Genomic DNA, 15,597 nt, shown 5'->3' on the forward strand with positions numbered 1-15,597 from the left:
ACCCTGTTGCAGGGGAACTTTCCTGCAATGCAGGACTTTTAAAAAGTTGTGTATTTGAGGCTTAAAAAGGCTTTTGAAGTTTAATTTCCCCCTTTCTGAAATTTGACTTGATTCTCTGTAATGAAAAATGATATCAAACCATACACATGTCTAAATTATAATATGCTGTTGCTGTGTGGTTATTTTCCTGCTGTAGCAGAGACTCAAATTAAGATCCAACATTGTACTGTACCAACATTACTAAGAAAATAGGGACTCAAATCTAGGCACTTATACAAAAAACAAACATTTATTCTTACACAAAGCTTGCAAGGTGGTTTAAATCAAGTTTTATCGGTCACATACACAGGGTTAGCAGATGTTATTACAAGTGTAGTGGTCTTTTTCTGTCTGTCTTGCTGCTCACCTCTATAACGTCAGTTTTCGTGACTGTCTCGCGCACTGTGACTGTCTCGCGCACTGTGACTGTCTCGCGCACTGTGACTGTCTCGCGCACTGTGACTGTCTCGCGCACTGTGACTGTCTCGCGCACTGTGACTGTCTCGCGCACTGTGACTGTCTCGCGCACTGTGACTGTCAAACCCTTGACTTTTTCCACGTTTTGTTACAGCCTGAATTTAAAATTGATTAAATTAGGATTTGTCACAATACCCACCAATGTTTTACACATTTGTTCAAATGACTAAAATGTTAAAGCTGAAATGTCTTGTAAATTAGTATTCAACCCCTTTTATGGCAAGCCTGAACTTAGAGTAAAAATGTGCTTAACAAGTCATGCTATGTTGCATGGACTAACTCTGTGTGCAATAATGGTGTTTAAACATGATTTTCGAATGACTACCTCATCTCTTTACCCCATACAATTATCTGTCCCTCAGCCAAGCAATGAATTTCAAGGACGGATTCAACAAACACTAGAGGTTTTCCAATGCCTCGCAAAGGGCACCTATTGTTAGATGGGTCAAAATATAGAAGCAGACATTGAATATCCCTTTGAACATGGTGACCTTAGCAATTACACTTTGGATGGTGTAACAAAACACCCAGTCACTACGAAGATGCAGGCGTCCTAACTCGGTCAACAGAGAGGAAGGAAAATGCTCAGTTTTCACCATGAGGTGACTTTAAACCAGTTTGAGTTAAATTGCTGTGATATGAAAACTTCCAGATTGTAGTTCCTCCACAATACTAACCTAATTCACAGTGAAAAGGGAATCTGGACAGAATAATACCATTTCAAACATGCATCCTGTTTGCAAAAAGGCACTAAAGCAATACCATAAATGTGGCTAAAAATCCAGCTTTCAGCAGGACAATAACTTAAAACTCAAGTGCAATTATACACCAGTTACATACCAAGACATTGTATGTTCCTTAGTGGCCTAGTTACAGTTTTGACTTAAATGGGTTTGAAAATCTATGGCAGGACATGAAAATGTCTGTCTAGCAATGATCAACAACCAACTTGAAAGAGCTTGAATTATTATTATTTTTTTAATAATGGGAAATATTGTACAATCCAGGTTTGCAAAAGCTCTTAAAGACTTACCCAGAAAGACTCGCAGTTGTAATTGCTGCCAAAGTTGATTCTAACATAATGACTCACAAGGTTGAATACTTGTCCAATCAAAACAATTGTTTTTATTTTTACATCACTTTTTTTAAGTTAGAATTTTACTTCCATTTTGACAGTGTCTTTTGCGTAGATCATTGACAATATTTGAATCCCACTTTGTGAGACAACAAAATGTGGAAGAAGTGTAGTGCTGTGAATACTTTCTGAAGGTGCAGTATACAGTATATTTCCACACTGAGGTTAGAATAATACTGTGAAAATTGTGCAAATAATGCCTTTTTTAGAAATGTCAGCCTGTTTGTTGGGACGGAGTTTTGGTTTGCGTGGTGACATCACCAGGCAGTAAATCAGTTCGAGATTCTCTGGTGCTTTTGTATACTTTTTAGCCAGTAGTTCTGAAAGTAGTATTCACGAGCTAAAAGTTGTCCCCGAAAATTGCGTACTACGTCGTATGTGCACCAAGTCATTGTCATTTCTCTCTCTCTCTCACTCTGCTGTGGATGCATGATGTGCTTCTTGTTAACTTTCACGCATATGGCGAAGGGCTGAAGCACATTGGTTGAACTGGAATTGCTGGGGGGACTGGCACACACGGGGAAAATGTCGTAGCACAGCTTCCAGAAATATGGTTGCTTTCAAACTAGGGACTTTGTGGCTAATCGAGGTAAAATAATAATTCTGCACATAGATTATGCATGTATGGGGCGACAGGGTAGCATAGTGGTTAGTGTTGGACTAGTAACCGGAAGGTTGCATGTTCAAACCCCCGAGCTGACAAGGTACAAATCTGTCGTTCTGCCCCTGAACAGGCAGTTAACCCACTGTTCCTAGGCAGTCATTGAAAATAAGAATTTGTTCTTAACTGACTTGCCTAGTTAAATAAAGGTAAAAATATATATATTTTTAAATGTATGAACTACACATTGACACATCCAGCCCAAAGCGGGAGTATTTAAAAAATAAAAAATAAATAAATGTAAACTTAGTAGTTGCCAAAGTTCCACAGCATGTCTTTACTAGAGCAATAAGAGTTCCAAACCACTCAGCCGTTCACAGCTAGTTTTCAGTTTTCCCCTCCCGACTCAGACCACTCTCAGACAGTCCTAGCAAAATTCTTGCTTGAGAAATTGCTCTTTGCTAAGAAGCTATTTCTGCTTCTTTTTTCCCCATTTGAATTGAAAACAATCACAGTAATGTACTAATGAGTGAAATGAAATGGTTTAATATTGAGATAAAATGCTGCTGCATTGGACCTTTAAGCTTCAGATTATGTCATTTCCTCTTGAACACACAAGTACTGTATCACGTCCTGATTCCTCCACCCTCTCTCTCTTTCTATCATCTCTCTCTCTCTCTCTCTCTCACACTCTCTCACTCTCTCTCTCACTACTGTCTGTGGATGTAGGTAAGTGACAGCTTACTCTACCGCTCTCCTTTTCAACTTTTACAAATGATTTGTCAAGCATTTTATAGACCGCTACATTGTGTGCATCAGTGGACTTGCATGAATGTGGTATCCCTCCCTAAAGGTGATTTTGTTTTGGAAAAATATTTAGTCTTAGTCCTCCTCAGTCTGTCCTTCTGTCCTTCTCACCCGGTGGTCCAGTTTACTAGCTTCCCTGTGTCACCATGGTGACGGTGCCAGGTGTACCGGCGACCCTTGTGTTAACAGGATTGTGTGTCGCTCTTCTCATCACAGGTGAGTCTGACTTGCTTTCTGTCCATCCATTTTGGGTGCAGTAACTGATCCAATTCACTGTCCTCTCACACTGTCTATGGGGGCTCACCACAGGGATTCTCTATATTTAGGGTTTGATCTCAATGGCTTAAATGGCCAACTAAAGGTTCAAATAGTATAAAGTGTGTTGAACTGTAGTAATCCATTCAGGAACAGTTAAGTCAATTATGTTAAGTATGTATGAGTTGCGTCTTTAGGCATAGCCATCGTTGTTGCTGTGAGATCGTGAATATGAAAGTGTAGCCCATGTCGGAAGTGTGTGTGATCTATTCCTGTGTGTGTGTGTGTGTGTGTGTGTTGACTGTGAACCGTTTCGTGTGAACTCTCAGGATCATCTGGGACCTTCTGTACCACCAGTGTGGCTTCCTGGATTTAGGATGCCTCCTGCGGTGGGATTGTCCTCAGGCCAACGCTAACACCACCACCTACACCGTCCAAACTAAGACTCAGGGGTGGGTCTGTCTCTCTGTCTGTGCTCACTATACTGACTGATCTAATCGACCAGTATCTAGCTCTGTGGAATGCTATATTACTGTGGCCCTACTTTCTAGAATGAGTAACTCATTATTTTACTGGGAATAAATCCATACGTTAATGTATGACGTTTTATTTTTAAGTGTAATGTTCGTTCTGTGTGTAATTAGTATCTAGTCATTTTAAATATATTATTTTGAATTCAAGTCATTGCTTGGTTGAGGGTTCTAACAAGCAACGGGATCCTGACTCATTTACTGAATAATGAAAGTTAAAATGAATTGCGAACCGGTTTGGAGTTTAAGGGAAAGCTAGCCTAGAATGGAAAGGGAAAGTACATGATTGTTGATAGAACTACTGGCTCTGATGAAGGGGAGAAGAGCAGGAAAGAGGTAGTGTGAGAATTGATCATGTGTGGTTTTGGCAGAGAAACCTCAGAAGGGTTTTAATCAGTTAGATGAATCAGTCACTCCAGTCTATGGTTTATTGGCCTTAAAAGTAGATAGGAACTGATAGAGGGGCACTACTGTTTTGTACCACAGCTGTGAAACCAAGCCCGTCGCACTCTCTGCCTGCTCCTCTCCTCTCAACTGGTTTCAGTCATAACCACCACCACCCAACTAGTCCAACAACCAGGGGGATGTGTGTTATCTTGCATGGGTATTTTCCGAAATCTCCACATACATTTCGAGTGAGTGACTAAGGTGAAACCCATGACTAGATTGGAATGGATTTGTGTGTGTTACAGAGATCCATGGCAGGACGTGGAGGGGTGTGTGCAGATCTCTGCCCAGCACTGTGACGTATCCCAGGCCTTCTCTGACTTTGAACTCTACAACATGATCCGCCTGGGCCTCCACCAGGGCCCTGGGAGCCCAGTCTGGACAAAACCACGCAAGTTTGACCCAAGTGATTTCAGTCAGTAACCTACCTCTCTGCTCTCAAGACCAATCACATATCTAAAATGCTGGTTTGTTGTTCCAATCAAATCAAATGTCACGTAGAGAGCATTTAAACATCTCATCACAGCAGCTAAAGCTGCTGACATGAGTAGGTTGGTGTGATTGAAATGACAAAGTGGCTTCTTCCCTTCTCCTCTCCTCAGCCTTTAACAGCCCCTCCATCTCTGTGTCTCTGTCTCGAGAGAGGCTGGTAGTGGAGGTGCACTTCCCCTGTTCTACCAACAGAGGGTGCTTTCCTCTGCAGAGCTGCTGTCCACTGTCAGAACTGATTGACCCCTGGGTCACAGTGACTGTATATAACCAACAGAACCACTCTGACTACAAGGTATCCCCGCTTGTGCCATCTGCAATACCACCTTTTGTTCACCACTCCATCTTCTCTCTTTCTTTCTGTCTCTCTCTCTCACACTCATGGTCCCTCCCTTTCCCCTGCTGCTATGTAAATCTGTGGAGTACACTTCTTAAAGTGCTCCAACCATATACGGTCATGTTGTCCAGTCTATGGTCTGCTGTGTGTTGTTTGTGTGCATCCGGTTAGTACAAGCTCCACAAGCTCTCTCTCTCTCTCTCTCTCTCTCTCTCTCTCTATCTCTATCTCTATCTCTATCTCTCATTCAAATGTTCCTTCCCAATTCCCTGATCCTGTTTCAGAGGCGTACTGGTTGGGCCCAGGAGGTGGTGTTCAGGGCTGAGTTCTCAGACCTGGTCCCAGGACAGGACTACTGTGCCTTGGCTAACTTCTCCTTTGGACCCCCCACCTTCCCCCTGGCCTCCTCTCCCCCCTCCCACCCACACTGTGTCCACCAGGCTGCCCCAGGACCAGGTGAGAGGTCATGGTTAGGGTTGATCCAAGGTGTGGACGTTAAGCTAGGGTTAGGGTTGATCCAAGGTGTGGAGGTTAAGCTAGGGTTAGGGTTGATCCAAGGTGTGGACGTTAAGCTAGGGTTAGGGTTGATCCAAGGTGTGGACGTTAAGCTAGGGTTAGGGTTGATCCAAGGTGTGGACGTTAAGCTAGGGTTAGGGTTGATCCAAGGTGTGGACGTTAAGCTAGGGTTAGGGTTGATCCAAGGTGTGGACGTTAAGCTAGGGTTAGGGTTGATCCAGGGTGTGGAAGTTAAGCTAGGGTTAGGGTTGATCCAGGGTGTGGACGTTAAACTAGGGTTAGGGTTGATCCAGGGTGTGGACGTTAAGCTAGGGTTAGGGTTGATCCAGGGTGTGGCCGTTAAGCTAGGGTTAGGGTTGATCCAGGGTGTGGACGTTAAGCTAGGGTTAGGGTTGATCCAGGGTGTGGACGTTAAGCTAGGGTTAGGGTTGATCCAGGGTGTGGACGTTAAGCTAGGGTTAGGGTTGATCCAGGGTGTGGATGTTAAGCTAGGGTTAGGGTTGATCCAGGGTGTGGACGTTAAGCTAGGGTTAGGGTTGATCCAGGGTGTGGACGTTAAGCTAGGGTTTGAGCTAATGTATACAACCGTGTTTTCACAATGAAATGTGTGTCTGTGTTCACCAGGGTTGCAGCCAGTGTTGTTGGGGATAGGAGTGTGTGCTGTGCTCTTCTCTGCTCTCCTGGCTCTTTATCGGCTGAAACAGAAACGAGATGCACCTCGCATTAACAGACTCCCCAAGACTCTAGTAAACTGTCCTTGTTCTCTTGACAGGCACACACACACTCACTCACTTACAGTATGCAGTGTATATATTTGATTTCAACCAAGTGTATAGTTCTATATATTACAGTACATATAGTCCATAGTCCTTGGGTATGTAATTGGGAATGCAATGCAGTGTTTCTGTGTTTTCACGCAGGCAACTCTCCAGGCATCCCTCCAGCACCCCCCGGAGTCCTCTTCAGACCCTGTTGACCCCAGTGACATCCATGTGGAGGTTGTGGACGACCACCTCTCCATCATTTCTTCCTTGTCCGGCTGTGTCTTCACCAACGCCCAGGCCCCAAGCTTGGGTGACGGGTACAGCAGCAAACCCTTCCCCGGTGACTACAGGTCAGGCAACATGGACTGGCACACTGGGGGAGACGCTGAGCTGGGCCTGAACTCTGGCAGCACCCTGTCCCTGCAATGCTCCACTGTGCCTATAGGGCTACATATGATGCAGTGCAACTTCGGTTCACCTCTACGACCACATCCAGGGCCCACGGTGCCAACACTACCCTACCTTGATTCTCTTTCTCTGTCAGAGGCTGGGGAGGGCCAGGGGGTCCCGCTGTGCTCAGTGAGGTTTGGGGGGGCGAGTGAAGGGGGTGAGAACCTGGAGGGACTACAGTGGTGTAACCGGTAGCATGTTGAACTGCAGTACCCATAATGCTATGTACAACATATTCTGATGCAGTTGATTTTGGAGGAGATGAGATGGGACAGAACTGAACCCAATGAAAAGTAATGGCGGTCCTATGTAGCTCCGCTGTTAAAAAGCAATGGCACTATCAAACGGCAGGGTTGTGGATTAGATTCTCACCAGAATCACATACTAAAAATGTATGCACTCACTGTAGTGTAGGTCGCTATGGATACAAGTTGAACATCTGCTGAGTGGCATTGGTAACCTGGTTCTGCCGTATATAGCTGTCGAAGGCGACATGGCTGGGAACTGAAGCGCCATGCTCAGTTTGAACAACAACACTGACAACCACAGCTTTGTTTTACACCGTTTGTTTAGTAGGGTTCACAATATGGACCACTTCTGTCATCCGCAGAGCCGGGGTGATGACAGATTGATGAACAAATCAATAGGGCCCCTGTTGGAGCGAGCAGAGCCTCTCATTCACAGGTACAGCTGGGTCTTTGGGAGGGTTTGCTTGAGGGGTGCTGAGAGTAGTGTGTCAAGTGCAAAAACGTTATTGTCCATGTTTGTTTAAAATGTGAATTTATCTTTGGCTTATGGGCATACATTTTCAGTTACAGCCGGGGCAGGGGTTGTTCTTTCAGAGGTCTATGGAGAGCAATATTTGTTTCAGGAGATCCCCTGCCCCCACCCTTCACTGGACTGTGATATGGATAATGGCGATTTTAGCATGTACATTTTTGTGTGGCAAAAACAAATGTGGGCAGCAAAGCCACAACACTAAACAATACCTTAATTGTACTATAATGGTGACATACGGTGCCGACAAACTGTTAGGGCCGATATAAAGCTGTCCCAACACCAGTCACACAACAGCATCTTACCACTGCTACACCTGGCTATCAGCAGAGCCTTGTTTGGCAGAGAAACAGTTCATTCAGCCTCATTTACTGCCTTTTAAAAAAAAAATTGCTGACATGGCTGAATTGAGATGTATGAACTATGGTATAAGGGAACAACAAGAGGATAAGAGGCAATCTGTAATTTCGATTAAGAAATTAATGAGCGAGCTAGGACGGACATAGTCAATGCAACTATTTGTTCAGCACTTTTGAAATGTACAGCAACAGAATTCGGAACATGGGCCATTCTTAGTGTTCTTCCTGTACACCAAGTCAGAACCATAGGATAAATAAAGGGGGCATATAAGCAGACAATGAAAGCTCTTACAATATTCAATGATGACATTTCTCAAAAACAGGTTATAAGATACATGTGCACCACCAAAAAATGTAAAGATGAAAATAGACCAAATTATTAGGGTGAGGCACATGGGCTACTAACCGCTTACTACACAACATGCACTTAGTATTACTTTCTTAGCTACAGTATACATATCTCCCTGGCATATTACATCATTTATGCAGCAGCATACAATACATTTTTGGACTCCCCTTGTTGTGCTGTGTTCACTTGAACAAGAAGGTGGTGGTGCGGGGGTCCTTCGTGGGCAAATTTTGTCATCAAAGTCTGGCATTCTCTGAATTTATGGTGCTTTCAAGACAACTGGGAACTCTGGGGGGTTGAATTATGATGACGTCAGTAATCTTCAAGTTGAAGCCCTAGATAGAGGCCCGAGTTCCAAATTTACAGTTCCAAATTGGATGAGTTCAAAACGTATTTTCCCAGTCGTAGCTCGTTTTCCCGAGGTCCCAGTTGTCTTGAACTCACTGAAGTCAGATTTGCAGTTCCGAGTTAAGTTGTTTTGGGTGCGGCACAAATCATGCTTCATTGAAAGCATGGCTAATGTTGAATGTTTATCATTCTAAACTAGGAAAAGACACCCTTAATCTTAGACTTGGGACCACACAGCCACTCCCTGAGTAGCAGGCTAATGATTGCTTTGCAATGCTTGCAGTTAGCCCCTGATTCCTTCTAAACCACTCATTGTTGAATTTGCAATTTCCAACTTGTTGTGTAATGTTTATGTCCAATGGCCGATGAGCACCAATACCTATATATCCAATATCTATAATTTATATTCATTATTTCTCTTCATATGATAAGGATTAAAAAGGATTTGCCAGTAGATTGTCAACTTCATTCATGATGTCTGCTAGCTAAGATTTTGAAAGTATGATGTTGACATGATCAGTCCAAGCAAAGCTACTGTACATATGTGATTTGACGTCATTTCTGTGGCCAATGACCTTGAGCCTTCTTGGATGGGCACTTCTATTCTAATGTAACTCTATGGCAGCACCCAAGGGGCTTGAGTATTTTCTGCTGGCAGCCCCACCACCACAGAAAGCACTGAGCTAGGCTGAAACACCTGCATTTTGGAGTTGCCTTACTCAAGAAAACAAAAAGAGACCATGTTTGTATGCGGCTTTATTAACTCAATGTTATTTTTTTTTTTTTTTTTAAGTGTTTTCAAACTGATATGTGACATCTATTAATGCCAAAATAACGTGCAATATATATATTTTTTTGCTAAAAATGTGGGGCTCAAAACAGGTGGGGTCTCCACTACGTCTGGACAAAACTGGACTATCATAAACATATACCAAGGGGGGTTTATTATTCTGACCACACCTTTATTTCCTCTACCTACTGTACTGTGTGAAGTCTTGTCAGGAGAATTCTATACTCCTGTTCATTTACCAATTGAATTAAGTTACCCTTTGTCTGTTATATCAGGATTTGTAAGATACTGATAGAAAAGGAAACAGACAGAGGCCCAGTCTACCAAAGTTAAATGTTTATTCACGGGAACGTTCTGACGTGTACAGTACAAGACCTTCAATTTATAGCGACATACATACTTCCACACCAACCATCAAATCCACCCGCCAATAGAGCGTAGGGGAGTACGTGAGAATAGTGTCTTCCTACCCTCCCCTAAGATAGGGAGAGATCTGGGACTGGGAAGTGTTCCAGCCAAGGTCTCCCAGATCTGGCACAGACAGTCTGTTCTCAAAACACTAGCCACATTGTTCCCAAAACGTTGATTCTGACTGAAACCACACACAGTATTATAATATAATCATCAAATGAGTCTAACACTTACACACATGTATTATAATAATCTATTGATTCAAATTCATTTCATACAATCACATGGTATCAGACCTATTGTTTCAGGACTGTAACACTCTAATAATTTATTAAAACACATTTCCTTATCAAGCCTCTACCTCAGTGTTTCTCCTGTTTTCTCTGTGACAGCAGGAGGTCGTTTACCCAAACCCCCCTCCCTCTCTGGCTCTCTCTCTCTGCCTTACTTCTGACTCACTGTTGCCCCATCCTACCTCTGGCCTGACCCGCTGTCTTTTACCCGTGTCTGACACCTCATTCCTGGGGGGGGGGATACACATCACTTTTGCTGGTGGTGCATTTTTTCTGGTACATTAGGAAACCCAGGGGGGTGGGAGAAAGAGTGAGAGGTATGGAAGATGGTGGAGTGAAAACAGTGGCCCCATTCAAATCCTCCTCCGTTCTGGAACACTCATATTCATAGAACTGTGTCGGGGATTTTGATTGATGTTAGGTTAATGTTGGACTGTCAGTGAATCCAAACTAAGCAGTGTGTGTCTGCCTGCCAATCACATAGCTGTAACGTTATTCCACAGGCGTCCAACAGAGAATTCACATCTAACCTTGAACTGAGGTTTTTGGATGAGCTTTTTATGGGTCCTGCTGTATTTGCAGTCAATTGAGTGGAAACTTGATCCAAGATGGACGCCTTGTAGCTCGGCTCCCCACTGTTGAATGCTGGCTTGCTCTGCCACTGAGGTGAAGTTGGATTAGTGATTTATGTGGTGTTCAACATGGTGACCTTTCTCGAAAAGGTCTAATTTATGTGTCAGCTGAAGCCGTCTCTGCTAGAGTATCTGAAATGAAATACATTTTGCATTTTTACTTTCCATTCAGTGCATACCGTTCTTTGAATGACAAGTTTGCTCATATGTAAATGTAAATTAACCAAAGAGGAGAGGGGAAAAAGAGAAATGCATATGCGAGAGTACAGCGGAGCTTGAAGAAAAAAACAACTCACAAGCCTCATTAAAACAGCTTGAAATGAGGTAACATTCAGTGCAGATGAGGGCACGTGTTTCAGATCGGCTTATGAAACTGTTTGCACAGTGTAATTGATGGATTCTTCTGTGTAATTCACTTTCTAACACCATGAGTTGGTGTAAAATTAGATAAATATTTCAGAGTAATTTGAAGTGTTTTTGTGTGTGATAACTATGTAACAAGTTTGTTAAAATACTGTATCTTGCTTTCTGTTTTTGTTTTCCTAACTGGTTGAATAATGAAAGAAGTGGGTACTGCTGTTCATTTGTGCATAAATAAAAAGCAACTTAAAAGGTTACAATTGCAAATGTGAAGGTCAAGTCAAAGTCCTGGTACCTTCAAAAAATACAGAAGTGTAAATGCAATGTGTAGTAGTGTCCTTTATTGTACTTCATAGAAAAAATATCAAAAATAATAAACTAAAAAGCCATATTCAAACGTTACAATTGCACCTATGATCGGCTTTACTATTTCCTTCAAACCAGTTGACGTTGTGTTTCTTGTGTTTGAGCTGACACACGGACCCAGTTTACATCCCAAATGGCAGTGTTGTCATTTTATAGTGCACAACCTTTGACCAGGAAGTATACACCCTATAACGGGAACAAGGTACAATTTGAGACATAGCTCGAGTGACAGAAGCACACAGGCATGACCACACCGACCAATTCAGATGACGAGCGGTTAAAGTTACGACTCTATAGTGTGAGAATGAAATCAAACACGTGTACCCTTTAATTCATAAAGCAAGTTGCATGCTCTACTTACAAAATGTGATCTTATGTCCACAATAGATGTCTATATGATACATTAAAAAAAAAATGTTTTTTTTAATGTATGATAAATCTTTCAAAAATACATTTACCTTACATTTCTAAAGATAAAACATACTTTTAAACTCCACCATTAAAAGCTAATGCCTTTATGGTCCTCACTAGGAATAATAGATACTTTAAAATGCCTTAATTCATTTTAGAAAATGCATTTGACTAAGGAAAAGGCCATATTCAGAACTACATGTGCCCTATATGAAGGAGAGGAAGTTGTGGTCCATCACGCTCTCTCCCGTGCAGGAAACCCTGAGTCACTCGCTCACTGACACACAGGCTTAACCCCCAGCATACACATAACCGTCCCCTGATGTGTGGTGATGCTCAATGGCCATTGCCAGTCATATAAATATTCATCACGCCAGACATAAAGGTAATAAAGATTGTATTTGGTGTACGGCATCACTGACTAAGACACTCCCGTCACATCAAATTGTATTTGTCACCGAATACAAACGTGTAGTAGACTTTACCTGTGAAACGCTTACTTACAAGCCCTTAACCAACATCGCAGTTTTAAGAAAATACTTACTAAATAAACTAAATTAAAAAGGCATCAAAATAATGAGGCTATATACAGGAGGTACCGGTACAGTCCTCTGTTGCTTGATACTCCACAGTGAGACTCACAAGGCTCCGTTTACACTGATGCTTCTGCATTTGTATCAGAGCTGTCCCAACGGTCGTTGCACAATGGATTCTTATGGGAATCTGTACGCACCAAAACGCTTACAGACCAAACTTCATGGCTCATTGCATCTACCTGGTATTAAAATGAGTCGCTTACCATCAACTGTGTCGGTGGATCTGATCATCATTAGATCGCAGCGCTGCGTCTTCTAACCATCTAGACCTGTCTGCAGAATCAATATATGGACACAATCACAGGATACTTATGGATGCCAGGTGTAAACGCCCCGAAACACGCAAGCCTCACACACAGCCTGGTATTATACACAGAGACAAGGCAACACCAGGGTTATACTGTAGCAACAGGGTTTTATTTGGCCATACATCTCATATGTTGAATCAATAATATACAGAATATATACAAAATGCTAAGGCACAGTCCGGGTTTAGTTTTCTCCATTCTTGCAGTGAGCAGAGGTTGGCAGTGCATCATGCCATAACACCTAAACTTGTAAAAGTACCTCAAACCAGGTAGTCATTGTTGTAAAAATAGAATTTGTTCTTAAAGGCTATTAAACACTGCTACAGGAAAGGTCAGTATATTTGTCTCAGTTTTGATACACAATGAACTTTGGTTGTGACACACACACACAAACACACCTGGGCAAACTTGTGTATCTGCTCTATCACGGCAGCAAACAGAGCCCCCACGCTCTCATCAATCAAATCAAATGTTATTTGTCACATACACATGGTTAGCAGATGTTAATGCGAGTGTAGCGAAATGCTTGTGCTTCTTGTTCCGACAATGCAGTAATAACCAACAAGTAATCTAACTAACGATTCCTAAACTACTGTCTTATACACAATGTAAGGGGATAAAGAATATGTACATAAGGATATATGAATGAGTGATGGTACAGAGCAGCATAGGCAAGATACAGTAGATGGTATCGAGTACAGTATATACATATGAGATGAGTATGTAAACAAAGTGGCATAGTTAAAGTGGCTAGTGATACATGTATTACATAAGGATGCAGTCGATGATATAGAGTACAGTATACACGTATGCATATGAGATGAATAATGTAGGGTAAGTAACATTATATAAGGTAGCATTGTTTAAAGTGGCTAGTGATATATTTACATCATTCCCATCAATTCCCATTATTAAAGTGGCTGTAGTTGAGTCAGTGTCAGTGTGTTGGCAGCGGCCACTCAATGTTAGTGGTGGCTGTTTAACAGTCTGATGGCCTTGAGATAGAAGCTGTTTTTCAGTCTCTCGGTCCCAGCTTTGATGCACCTGTACTGACCTCGCCTTCTGGATGATAGCGGGGTGAACAGGCAGTGGCTCGGGTGGTTGATGTCCTTGATGATCTTTATGGCCTTCCTGTAACATCGGGTGGTGTAGGTGTCCTGGAGGGCAGGTAGTTTGCCCCCGGTGATGCGTTGTGCAGACCTCACTACCCTCTGGAGAGCCTTACGGTTGAGGGCGGAGCAGTTGCCGTACCAGGCGGTGATACTGCACGCCAGGATGCTCTCGATTGTGCATCTGTAGAAGTTTGTGAGTGCTTTTGGTGACAAGCCAAATTTCTTCAGCCTCCTGAGATTGAAGAGGCGCTGCTGCGCCTTCTTCACGATGCTGTCTGTGTGAGTGGACCAATTCAGTTTGTCTGTGATGTGTATGCCGAGGAACTTAAAACTTGCTACCTTCTCCACTACTGTTCCATCGATGTGGATAGGGGTTGTTCCCTCTGCGGTTTCCTGAAGTCCACAATCATCTCCTTAGTTTTGTTGACGTTGAGTGTGAGGTTATTTTCCTGACACCAGGGAGGAGGTGAGGGCCCTCGGAGTGTGGTGTCAGGAAAATATCGACTGCATCCTTATGTAATACATGTATCACTAGCCACTTTAACTATGCCACTTTGTTTACTTTGTCTACATACTCATCTCATATGTATATACTGTACTCGATACCATCTACTGTATGCTGCTCTGTACCATCATTTACATTTACATTTAAGTCATTTAGCAGACGCTCTTATCCAGAGCGACTTACAAATTGGTGCATTCACCTTATGACATCCAGTAGAATAGTCACTTTACAATAGTGCATCTAAATCTTAAAGGGGGGTGAGAAGGATTACTTATCCTATCCTAGGTATTCCTTAAAGAGGTGGGGTTTCAGGTGTCTCCGGAAGGTGGTGATTGACTCCGCTGTCCTGGCGTCGTGAGGGAGTTTGTTCCACCATTGGGGGGCCAGAGCAGCGAACAGTTTTGACTGGGCTGAGCGGGAACTGTACTTCCTCAGTGGTAGGGAGGCCAGCAGGCCAGAGGTGGATGAACGCAGTGCCCTTGTTTGGGTGTAGGGCCTGATCAGAGCCTGGAGGTACTGAGGTGCCGTTCCCCTCACAGCTCCGTAGGCAAGCACCATGGTCTTGTAGCAGATGCGAGCTTCAACTGGAAGCCAGTGGAGAGAGCGGAGGAGCGGGGTGACGTGAGAGAACTTGGGAAGGTTGAACACCAGACGGGCTGCGGCGTTCTGGATGAGTTGTAGGGGTTTAATGGCACAGGCAGGGAGCCCAGCCAACAGCGAGTTGCAGTAGTCCAGACGGGAGATGACAAGTGCCTGGATTAGGACCTGCGCCGCTTCCTGTGTGAGGCAGGGTCGTACTCTGCGGATGTTGTAGAGCATGAACCTACAGGAACGGGCCACCGCCTTGATGTTAGTTGAGAACGACAGGGTGTTGTCCAGGATCACGCCAAGGTTCTTAGCGCTCTGGGAGGAGGACACAATGGAGTTGTCAACCGTGATGGCGAGATCATGGAACGGGCAGTCCTTCCCGGGAGGAAGAGCAGCTCCGTCTTGCCGAGGTTCAGCTTGAGGTGGTGATCCGTCATCCACACTGATATGTCTGCCAGACATGCAGAGATGCGATTCGCCACCTGGTCATCAGAAGGGGGAAAGGAGAAGATTAATTGTGTGTCGTCTGCATAGCAATGATAGGA

At 43.4% G+C, this 15,597-nt stretch overlaps 1 protein-coding gene across 1 annotated transcript; it reads left to right on the forward strand.

The window, feature by feature from the left end:
- Positions 1–3,205: 3,205 nt before the first annotated feature.
- On the forward strand, positions 3,206–8,615 carry LOC118367982 (uncharacterized). Its single transcript, XM_052495683.1, has 8 exons — positions 3,206–3,275; positions 3,512–3,539; positions 3,644–3,766; positions 4,537–4,706; positions 4,894–5,075; positions 5,402–5,573; positions 6,258–6,379; positions 6,554–8,615. The coding sequence occupies exons 1-8, from the start codon at positions 3,206–3,208 to the stop codon at positions 7,040–7,042; spliced, it is 1,356 nt and encodes a 451-aa protein (XP_052351643.1). The 3' UTR covers positions 7,043–8,615.
- Positions 8,616–15,597: the final 6,982 nt, after the last annotated feature.

This window comes from Oncorhynchus keta, chromosome 35 (genome assembly GCF_023373465.1).
Source record: "Oncorhynchus keta strain PuntledgeMale-10-30-2019 chromosome 35, Oket_V2, whole genome shotgun sequence".
Lineage (NCBI taxonomy): Eukaryota > Metazoa > Chordata > Actinopteri > Salmoniformes > Salmonidae > Oncorhynchus > Oncorhynchus keta.

Coding starts and splice junctions, on each gene's coding strand:
- LOC118367982 (XM_052495683.1), top strand. CDS start 3,206: ATGGTGACGGTGCCAGGTGTACCGGCGACCCTTGTGTTAACAGGATTG. Junction 4,707..4,893: donor GTTTGACCCAAGTGATTTCA/GTCAGTAACCTA, acceptor TCCTCTCCTCAG/CCTTTAACAGCCCCTCCATC. Junction 6,380..6,553: donor ACAGACTCCCCAAGACTCTA/GTAAACTGTCCT, acceptor GTTTTCACGCAG/GCAACTCTCCAGGCATCCCT.